We start from the raw sequence: 11,774 nt of genomic DNA, 5'->3' as shown, positions 1-11,774 counted from the left end.
GTATCTGAAAAGAGACCATTTGTTTTCATCCATTTGTCCAAACGAAACAAGATCATGTTCTCCATTAATTTGCGTATACAAGACAACATCGCTATAGGACGGTAAAAATTGGGATCGGACGCTGGTTTTCCGGACTTTTGGATAGCAATGACTATCACTTGTCTCCACTCTTGAGGAACAATGTTGTGCTCCAAGAATTGATTAAATAAATTTAACAAGCGAAATTTTGCGGCATCCGGAAGATTTTTCAACAAGTTAAATTTAAATTTATCAATTCACAGAGCTGAATTGCTGCAAGAGAGGAGGGTAAGTGAGAATTATACCATCGGGAAGCTGGAATCCAGATCGCACCTGTTTAGGGTCACATTCCGGAAATTTTTTGATTCGATGTGGAATCGGGACAGACTTTCCTCGTTTTCATTTGTTGAAGATCGATTACGCATGTTTCGTGCTACTTTCCACAAGGTATTCAAAGACGTTTCTCGTGATAAACCCTCCACGAATGTAAGCCAATGTGCTAGTTTTTCCCTTTAATCAAATTTTTTTTTATTGATTTTCAAGGGACAGATATGTTTGAAAATGATCGAGGGTTCCATGTTTTCTAAAATCTTTGAATGCTTTTGATTTGCCCTTATAAAGCTTAGAACACTGGTTGTCCCACCATGGATTAGGAGGCCTTCGACGCACAGATGAATCTGGGATGGGTGCACTATCTTGTATCAAACAAGCGCGAAAGTTATACTCTTCCAAAGGAGGTAGAACATTCATAGAATTGATGGTTGTTGTAATCGTGTCCGCATATTTTTTTCCAGTCGATGTGTCTTGTAAGGTTATATGCCATATTTGTTTGATTTGAAGTGCTGGCCCCATTGGGGATTGTAATTTTGATTGGTGGTCCTTAGCATTGGGATCAGGGATTACCTTTCACTGGCAATTCATTGATAGTGAATTTGAGCAGAGTCAATTGCACTTGGTCTTGTAGGAGGTTTAGGTACTCGTGTTTTTTCACCCGTGTTCAAAATTGTTAAATTATAACTGTCACAAAGGTCATAAATAACAGTAGAACGACTAGTGTCAATTTGCTCCCCCTAGACAGTTCCATGTAAGTTGATATCACCCAGAATCAACCTTGGCTCAGGAAGCACTGAGCACAGGTCCTCTAGGTGACTTTGATCCCCAAAAGCACCCCTCCATAAAAAATCATTCGATCCAAACGGATAGGTAATATTGAAATCGTGAAATGAGATGTTTGATTGAGAAGAAAGCCATGTTTCAGAAAGAAGCCGTTCACTAATTACGTAAGCACATAGGGGGGGTGGGGGGGTTTCACATTTTCTTACGATCTCTTACCAGGGGGGTAGGGGGGGTTTCCAAAAATCTTACGTAAGAAATGTTACATTGATAATTCGTCACAGCCATTCGAAACCATATTACTCAGTTTTTTTTTCACTGCCTATTTATTGGTTATTTGTGACGTTATGTTATTTATCTTTTAATGTCTTTTAATGTATAAAACTTATAGAGATCCAAGTCAAACCCTTATGCCACCAAAACACTAAATCACATTAATAAAACAGATCGTCACTTTTTGCGTTTCATCATAACAATCTTTTTAATTGAGAAATTTATAGAAACAAAAAGGAAAGTGGCGCGTTGTGACACCACTATTTTAATCCATCGTATTTCGAAAACGACTTCATCAACAAAAAATCTCCAAAAGTCAATATAAGGCGTTTAAGATAGACAGTTTTTTCAGTAATAGTCACTACTAACTCTAAATTTTACAAACGATTAACCAAAAAAATCCTTAAACTTTATCGCTCACCACTGAAATGAGTCTGAGCTTTAAGTTTAGTTGACAGCGTAAATAATTGTCTTTAAACATTTTTGCAACTATTTTTGTAGTTTAGAATGAATTTTTTTTATAGATTTTTCTGATTTTCAGGTCAAAAACATTACAATTTTTATGGTACCTTGTGCTAACCTGATCTTTAGCTCTCTTTTTTAATCGGAATTTAGATTTTATATTGTTTATTCGATTGTGGAAATTTATTAAAGTTTATTGTTACCCCGACCATACTATATCTAAAATGATGGTTTTAAAAATCGTTTATGAAATTTCATCTGTTTTTTTGTATAAATTGTGCTTTTCAAATGCAATTATTAAGTTTTACTTAAAAAGTGCTATGCCTAGAAGCGTGGATGTCAAATTTTTAATATTTTCATTCTTTTTTTTTTTGAAAAAAATGTGTCAATCTTTCAAACAATAAAAAACGTAAGATCTTACATGGGGGGAGGGAGGGTTTTGAAAAAGCTTACTTTTTCTTACCAGGGGGGGAGGGAGGGTTGAAAATTTCCAAAATCATGCTTACGTTATTAGTGAACGGCCCCAAGGGCAAAAATATCGCAACTTGTTTCATGAAGAAGAAATTTGAACGGATCCAGTTTAGGAATGAGACTACGACAATTCCACTGTAAATCAGTGATATATAAGCCATTGAGAGAGATAAACACTGAAATGAGGGGCCAAGTTTGCCTCAATTGCTTTAAAAATGTCTTCACTATAGAAAGCATTGAGATTACAATGCCTCTTATGGATTCTGATACGTAGATTTCCGATTCAGATTAAGATATTGGATTTCGGATTGAAAAAAAAAATTAAATTCCAGATTCAGAATTCGAATTCAGAAGCAGATTTCAGATTTTTGTTTGTTACTTAAATTAACATGTCAGAATCAGATTCTTATCTCAGATTGAGATTTAGATTTCAGATTCAGCTTCAGATTTCAAATTCAGATTCAAATTTCATTCTCAATCTCAAGTTTTTAGTTCAAGTTTGTCATTTTTCTTTTAAAATTGAGTCATAAAACTTAGTAATTTGTTTTTTCGGCTTCGTTTTTATGCATTATGCATCAGTCTAGTAAATTAAAAAAAAAAACATATTTCCATGTCTAGAAAAAGAACATCGTAACCATCTAGCTACAGAGTACAGCATTCAGCATGATCTTTCGCCTTTTGCAGATCCAGTTTACCAGTGCAGTGGTAGGTACGTACTACATAGGTACCTTAACTGAATTTATTGACTTATCTTCCTGCTTCTCAACGCAGCCATGCAGTTTTGCGCATGATGTAGCTTTTCGAGCTCACCATGCCATGCCATGTGATTTTGGCTGGCGCGCGCGCTTGAGAAGTTCCGCGCGACGACGATGACGACGAAGCGGGCCAAGCAGACAGGAGCAAATGAAGTGCGATTTGATCATTTCTCGTTTGCTAGTGTAGAGTTCCTTGAAGATACTTGAGCTTGGTATCTATCTACATTCGCTTTTGTAGTAAGTCTACTTGTAGTGGATGTTTAAGTGGTTCTTATACTTGAGACAACAGTGTACTGTACTAATCGATTAGTGAACTTTCAGCATTTTGATTGACAGATATTCAAACTAAAACTCCAATTTGGATAAAACCAAAATATTCGTCTTCTTGAAAAGTTGGAGTTTTGCGGAATTCATGAAGCAACCGAAACATTTTGGAATTACTTTTACTTATACCACTTGCAGAAACCATGCAAAACCATGAAATTTTTTTTTGTCGATTAAAGGGTGATACGGTCAAAATTTGGTCAGTATCAACTTGACGTATTTATTTAAATTTTGCATTTAAAAAGCCTGAAAACCCCTCATTTTGAAGGTGTGTGTGTGTGCTCCTATTTTGATTTTGGAATTCACTCTTCAGTTGTTAAAATGCCGTCCAAGGAAGAAGAGCAGCGTTTCAAAATTTTGCTCGCGAATCGCGAAAATCCGAGCTACTCGCACGCAAAGCTGGCAAAATCGCTTAAAGTTGCTAAATCAACTGTTGCAAATGTAATTAAAGTGTTTGAGGAACGTTTGTCGACAGCCAGGAAGTCTGGATCGGGGGGAAACCGAAAACCGGAAGCCGCTGAGACGACAAAGAGAGTTGCCGGTAGTTTCAAGCGAAACCTCTCTCTCCGAGATGCCGCAAATAAGCTGGGTGTATCGTCTATAACCGTGCATCGAGCCAAAAAAAACGAGTCGGACTATCGACTTACAAGGAGGTAGTGAATCCAAATCGCGATGATAAACAAAATACGACGGCCAAAGTGCGATCCCGGAGGATGACGATGCTGACGAAGTTTGACTGCGTGGTAATGGACGACGAAACCTACGTCAAAGCCGACTACAAGCAGCTTCCGGGACAGGAGTTTTATACGGCTAAAGGAAGGGGAAAGGTAGCAGATATTTTCAAGCGTATATTTAAGAAATATCTGGTTTGGCAAGCCATCTGTACCTGTGGCTTGAAAAGCAGCATTTTCATAGCTTCCGGGACTGTCAACCAAGAAATTTACGTGAAAGAGTGTTTGAATAAACGTCTGCTGTCTTTCCTGAAGAAACACTGTTGTTCCGTACTGTTTTGGCCGGATTTGGCATCTTGCCATTACGGTAAAAAGGCCATGGAGTGGTACGCCGCCAACAACGTGCAGGTGGTTCCCAAGGACAAGAATCCTCCCAACACGCCAGAGCTCCGCCCAATTGAGAAATTCTGGGCTATTGTCAAGCGGAACCTAAAGAAGACCAAAAAAACTGCTAAGGACGAGCAGAAGTTCAAGACAAACTGGCTTTCTGCGGCGAAGAAGGTGGACAAGGTGGCTGTACAAAATCTGATGGCAGGGGTTAAGCGTAAGGCCCGGCAATTCGGATTTGGAAAAGCGGAAGCCTAACTGAATATTTTTCCTGAATTTTATACGTTTATCCCTTGACCAAATTTTGACCGTATCACCCTTTAGGATTTTCAAAGGTATTGTTGCAAAACGAGAATCACAAAAATTTTGGTAAGAGCTTTGCGGTGATATATTGATACTAAAGAAAAATAATGCAGATAATAAGAGATAAGAGATTTTTTTCACAATTGCTTTTAAAAAAATGAGTGTATTTTCTCATTTGTAAAATAACATTTATATCGGAAGATTCTTTAAAGAGTTCTTGCATTGATAATTTTTAAATTGCTCAATATACAAATGACGAAAATTATCTTGTTAGCATTGATTGTTTGCAATGAGTATAAAAGATTTGCAGATTGTTTTAAAAAGGATGTTTAAGTTGTTTAAAAGGATATTAAAATAAGTATGTAGAAAAAATTTGTTAAACTTCAGTAATATCAATATTTTTGAAATACAAAACTCTTATTAAGTTCATCCATTACTTTGATGATTTATCACTTAGATAAAATAAATCGTTTGAATCATTACAAATTTTATGCTGATATGAAATATTTTTTCAAGAACCCAATTTCAGCTTCTGTTTTTTATCTAAATGTTCAACTCCACGTTCAAAAGGGTATTTATAGATTCACATGGCTACAGAATTTATATTTTTTTATATGAAAAGAAATGAAGAGCTAATTTTGATTTTTTTTGATGCCCTAATTTTTTCTTCTGCACTTTTCTGACAAAACTTTTGAACATTACAATTAAAACTCGAAATAAGGGTTCATATCACATTTCTTTCCCCAAGAACGCAAGAAATTCTTCAGTAAAAAAAAAAATATTGAAGTTTTCTGTTTGTTTACTGTTCCCAATTCTGTAAAATATTAGACTTTTAAAAATGTTTAAAGATGTAATGACTACACTGAATTTTAATAATGCCTGTCTATCCACCTTTCTTTCAAATTTCTATAAAATAAAATTCTCTCTAGTTTTTCATTCCGCCGAACATGCCATTAAAATTATAATCATGAATTTAACCTCTCAAAGCAGAATCCAAATCGTTTTCCAGACTTCAGCAATTTTTTTTAATGAAATAAAATCTTTGATTTTACAAACTTTCTTTAGTAATGTCTGAAATATTTGTCTATTCGAATTATTAAAAATTGTAATTTTTTTAGATCATGCATCATCATAAAAGTATTGTTCCTTAATTGAATAAATTATAATAAATAAATTCAGAATCAGTTTTTTTCATGTTAACTTGTAAGTTCACCAGTTATCAATGATTGATTTCACTTAAAACTGATTCATTTTAAAACTCCATATCATCAAAACGTGAGGTGATAAACAAACTCTAGTTGAAAATTCGAGTTCAGCGCACCAAAATCCACTAAATCAATCATTAAATCATAAGCAAGACGTTTTTATTAGAACAAATCTTTTTCAAATGTTGAAAACAATTTTTTTTTCATCTTTATATTATATTTTGATTTATGAAAAGTTTAATCACTGTGATTTTGTTTGTTAATTTAATTTGTCGTCCTTACCGGTGAATATTAGTTAAAAGAACATAACTAAGAACATTTCAACATTATGAAAATTCTTGTCAAATAGAAAGTTAGAAGAAATGTGAATATTGAAAAGAGTATAATTCTATAAGAAGCATTTTAATCAATTCTTCCTCAAAGAAAAAAAAATTATCAAATAAATAAATAACTAAATAAATAAATAAAAGGGAACAAATTTTCATTTGCAATAAAAGTGTCGTGAATAAAGAAAAAAAAATCTTGAAATGGGCTTGTGACTGAGTCGATTTGGGGTCATTTTTGAATTTCTCAAACCCTGGGGTCTTAAAAGCTTCGTTCTGGTCCAAAACTCATCCATGATTTTTGGCAGAATTTTTAAGTAACGTTTACATGAGTAAATTTGAACTTTTAGGTTTGTATGGGAAAGTTGAATATTTTGTACTGGAAAATCAACATCATTTTTGTTTCTTCGGTGGAACCGAGCCTGCTTATGGTTTTTGTGCCAATTTATAAATTTCTTACAGGAAATTATCCGCTGAACAATTTTGTCGAATATCATAACTTCGTATCTTTTTAGACAAAAAAGTTATTAGCTCTTTAACAGGTGTATGTCTTTTGGCATCGATAAACCATGAATTCAATTGACACCACTGCTGGGTGCCTATCGAAGAATTGCAAGACCACTTTTCATGCCATACTTCGTGGGGCACAAGCAGTGGTGTTAATTGAATTCATGGTTTATCAATCCAAAAAGACATACACCTGTTGAACAGCTAATAACTCTTTTGTCTAGAAAGATACGAAGTTTTGATATTCAAAAAAGTTGTTCAGCGGAAAATTTCCTTGAAGGAATTTATAAATTGGCACAAAAACCATAAGCAGGCTCGGTTCCACCGAAGAAACAAAAATGATGTTGATTTTCCAGTACAAAATATTCAATTTTCCCATACAAACCTAAAAGTTCAAATTTACTCATGTAAACGTTACTTAAAAATTCTGCCAAAAATCATGGATAAGTTTTGGACAGGAACGAAGCTTTTAAGACCCCAGGGTTTGAGAAATTAAAAAATGACCCCAAATCGACTCAGTCGTATTGTGATATGGCTCTGTTGGTAAGTCATTTGCATAATGAGCCGATGTCCGTTGACTCATTTTCAACACCTTTCATGCTTGCTCATCTAATCTATCCATCTATAATTTTCATTACTATCATTTGATTCCTATTAGAAGGTTCATTTCACCGAAATTCCATTAATCATCCAATTAATTTTTTTGTTTTCTGAAACATCATCCTCTTGAAAGAATATAAATCTAAGTTTTGAATCAGATAAAACTAAGTATCTTGAAATTTGAAACTATAACTTCGCTTGATAATTTCAAAGAGAATCGCTAATTTTTATTATTATAACTAGCAGACCCGGTAAACTTTGTCTTACCATGTTAAACTTGGCGTCGATTTTCCATTTTTTCTTCGCTGTTTAACTTAAAAAAGCATCCAAGGTTGAGTTGTTAATCGTCTCGCTTTCGTGAACATGTCTTAGTTTTTTTACATATCCCTACTTTTCGTTTACTCAAATTGTCCCGCTTATTTCTAGCGGAATCAAACCTAAGAATTTCAACTCAATTCTACGGCTCTTTATATAAATTATCAAAAAATTACCTTCAATAAATCATATATGTATGCATCTTACGTGAATACTTTTTATTTACTGTTCTTTGATTCGGATGCTTTGAATATTGCCAAATGGTAGCAGGTAACAGCTTCCCGTTGCGAAATCGATTTTTTCAGGACTCAACGTATCCATCAAACTTGGCAAACCTCATGCTAAAAAAATCCACTCTTTGTAACTTGTTGCATAAATGACTACATATATGTTGATAATATCTATGTTTCATTTATTGAATAACATTTAGTTGATTTACTCCGCTTTGCTTTGCTTATTTATGGCATATGAAACTTTATGGAAAAAAAAATTTTGAATATCGGGACTATTTTTGGAGTGTTTGCCCAATATTCTGCCTAACACAGCACTTTCAGCTCCCGAGTAGCTTTGGATGGTATAAAAAAATGGAAATAAAAAACATTAGAGAAGATTCTTAACTCACCATTTTAAGCAGCTTTTTGTTCACTATCCTCACCCTTCGAAGCAGTTGTAATAAAAATCTATATTTTCATCAAAATCATGTCCGAAAAAAGTTCACCGTTATTTAAATTAGTTCGAACAAAATATACAAATTAAATTCCTTTGAACATTAACCCAATTAATCAAGAAAACGATTGGTTTTGAAAGGAGGAAAAAATATGTTTAGATTTTTTGTTGTTCAACCGAATTACAGCATTTTTATTCTCTTTTTCATCCTAAAGAACATATCTGCCAATTCAACCCATTGTTTTTAAAGATTCTAACTGAACCATTGGGGTGTTTTTTTCCTGAACAATGTTGACGGTGATCTGCAATTTGATTTAAGATTATGTGATATTTTCAAGATTCTATAACCTTTCATTGGAATACAGGTTTTAAAAAATAAAATAGATTGAAAAGAACTTATCTGTTAAAGCTACGATGATTTCATGAGTTCATTCTATTTTCATACCTCGAAACCTTAAAAAAAATTAAGTGTTTTTTTTAATTATAAATTGTAATTTTCAATAAAGAAACATCAGGGCAAGTGCAAACGAATGTCATCACAGTTCAACTTTCATATTCTATCAAAAAGAAATATCTTTGTCCCATTTATTGATGCAAGTGAAAACACATTGCTCTTTTTCAGATGCGTCAGTGTAAAGACTTAAAAATGAATTTGATATGTACTTGTTCCTGTTTGTCTTTTTTATCAACTTTCATTGATATATTTGCAGTTTTTCTCCAGAATATAATAATGCTTGGTACTTTAATTTCACTGAATAGTTTTATATATAAGCCCTTCATTTACAAAGACATTTGATAATTTTGAATATCCGCCTCAGGTTCAACACTTGGGACACCCTTTCTGACCATTTTGGAGAGAAAATTTTTAAGAGGTAGAAGTTTCATGGCTAAAAGGCGTTTTCCCACTTGCTTCACCGTGTGAATGACAGGAGTTAGTATTATTTTCAACACCTTCAAAACCTTAAAAACTTATCAAAAAAATTTTGCTTCTGCTATCAAAAAAAATATGCTTCTGGAATATCAATCACAAACAACTTTACAGTAAAATCGTTTAATGAACGATTTAAAAATAAAATTTAAGTTTATTGAGTCAGATAGTTTATTTGGGCCCAACCATTTATAAATGAAGAAATAATTAATACATTTTTTGTACATTTTGAACGTTTCCACTTGCTCTAGTGTACCTTTTAACTGATTTTTTTTCTCATTTTATTGATAACTTTCACTTATGCTTGCAAAAAAATCAAAAAAGTTGTAGGTATTCGGCCTTTCAATAAACATCAATCCTATATAATCCATTTTTAAGGACAGGCTCTTGTTCAGTTCATGTGTCTGTCCATTTTCATCGGATTTTGTTGTTGTTCTGTAAATTTAAAGGCGCTTGATACATTTCACTTAAGCAGTTTCTAGGCATATTGGATTATAAAATTGTATGTAAATCTTCCTACTTTCCTTTTTTTAACGTCCGCAAAGAGTCGTACAATTATTTCATAAGCATCGGTACTAAAATCATATTTTCTAGACAACAATACCTCCTTAAGTAAACACGACCTTAAAATGGTTTTATTTTTTTTTTTAAATCGTTGAAATGGTTTTGATCCGATCGGCAAATTATCAATCTGGGTCACATCTAGGCTCCATTCATTTATTTTTGCTGTTCAAATGGGCTTGGAATCAAAAAGAAAAAAAAAAAATCACATTTAGGCTTCATAGCGCCACCACGTGCATTGACAGTATGCTTGGTTGAAAAATATGCGCCCAAATGTTCCCACTAATCAGTATGCTATGCCATGGTTACTATTCTCTCACGACGTTCACTCGCGACGTCTCGACCTTGGAGACGCAAAACAAACCGCCCAAAGGAAAAAAAAATCTCGAAAAAATGGAAGCCATGACTTTTATTTGATTCAAATTATTACAAATTTGATTATTACGGACAATTGATGTGACTTTGGGTTATTTTTATTCGATATAAACCGATTCGCATGCCTACACAATATTCTAAAAATAATTTCATTACAATCGGTTGGGTCGTTTTGAAGGAGTAGTACTACAAACACCGTTACAAGAGAATTTTATATAATAGATCTTTTTCCAATCCATCATGATTCACAGTAGCAACTTTCAAGAATAATTTTAGCGCAATGTAATCTTAATTAGTATTTGCTTTGTTTTTTCAATGTTTACAATAAAACTTGAAACTCCATGTTTTTATTGTCCTTTTTTGGTATAGTATCTAACAAAATTTGAAATTTGAAACCCCCTACCCATGGACGTGTCGATATTTTGGTACACCCTGGTGTAGATAATTAATATAAACTTAAGCTTACAAAACCTATCAGGTTTTGTGCGGAAAACTTTCAATGATTTTGTAGTTAACTTGATCTCTCTATTTTCACTTCAAATTACAAAAGGAAAGCTGAATCTGAGTGTAATTTCGAAGGCCCTGACAGTACTAGCTGTGAGGATAGCCAGGGACGTCGTTGCGGATTGAGAAACACTGTAGCCTGTATATACTGTATATACTGTTAAGTATATTTACCAGCTAAACGACGGACGGACGAGACGGCATTACCAAATAAGCTGAGCTGGCTGAGCGGGCCAAGTAAGTTGGTAAGGTAATGGATTGGTTTGAATGAATATATTCGGTACTCATGGTGGTATGGATAGTCCTCCAGCAAATAAGTTGATGGGGGTTTGTTGTGGTTCCAATGCGCGATGGACGGACGACGACGATGATCGGAAATTCGGATACCAACAGTCAGCATCATGGCCCTCAGCAGGATGGTTGTCCCGCGAGCTCTCCTCAGGAGCAGCATCGGAATCGATTTCGGTATCGGTATCGGCGTTGTCGGTAGGACTAAAGTTGGCCAGCATCCAGTTGCAGTGAAGCTTCTAGGAGGATCGACTGCTGACCGCCAACCACGGCGGTGGAATTCTACGGCTTGCGGTGGAGGCCGGCTCAATCCGTCACGATCGATTAGTGCCAGTTCACGGGCGGGTGAAAAACTGGCCACGGCCAAGGCGCCCCAGGTTCCCCGGCACGATTGGAACCGTGCCGTTAGTGAGGCAGAACAAATCGTTGGTTATCCAACGTCGTTTTTGAATCTGCGATTCCTACTTAGCGATGAAATTGCCAATGTAGCGCTTCATTTGCGTAAACTGATCGGCAGCAATCATCCGTTGCTCAAATCGGCCAAGTGAGTATTTTGAGGTGATGGTAGATCAATGGGGTGTCCTCCTCTAGACCACCTACATACTTATGTGCCTATGCATGAATAAATTAAGGTGAATCAAGCGTGAGCGTGGGGGTCTTCTTTCACAAATCAATGCGAGAAGATGGGAAGTGTTCAGTGCCTAGTGGTTACGTTACGAGATCCA

At 34.8% G+C, this 11,774-nt stretch overlaps 1 protein-coding gene across 1 annotated transcript in view; it reads left to right on the top strand.

Moving 5' to 3' along the window:
• The first annotated feature begins 11,131 nt into the window (after positions 1 to 11,131).
• LOC129754776 (all trans-polyprenyl-diphosphate synthase PDSS2-like) overlaps positions 11,132 to 11,774 on the top strand; it is a 44,248-nt gene continuing 43,605 nt past the window's right edge. The window contains exon 1 of the mRNA XM_055751012.1: positions 11,132 to 11,593. Within this exon, the coding sequence (XP_055606987.1) occupies positions 11,163 to 11,593 (431 nt within the window). The 5' untranslated portion in view covers positions 11,132 to 11,162. The remainder of the gene's footprint in view (positions 11,594 to 11,774) is intronic.

This window comes from Uranotaenia lowii, chromosome 3 (genome assembly GCF_029784155.1).
Source record: "Uranotaenia lowii strain MFRU-FL chromosome 3, ASM2978415v1, whole genome shotgun sequence".
Classification (NCBI taxonomy): Eukaryota; Metazoa; Arthropoda; class Insecta; order Diptera; family Culicidae; genus Uranotaenia; species Uranotaenia lowii.
This window is presented reverse-complemented; position numbering and strand designations above follow the sequence as displayed.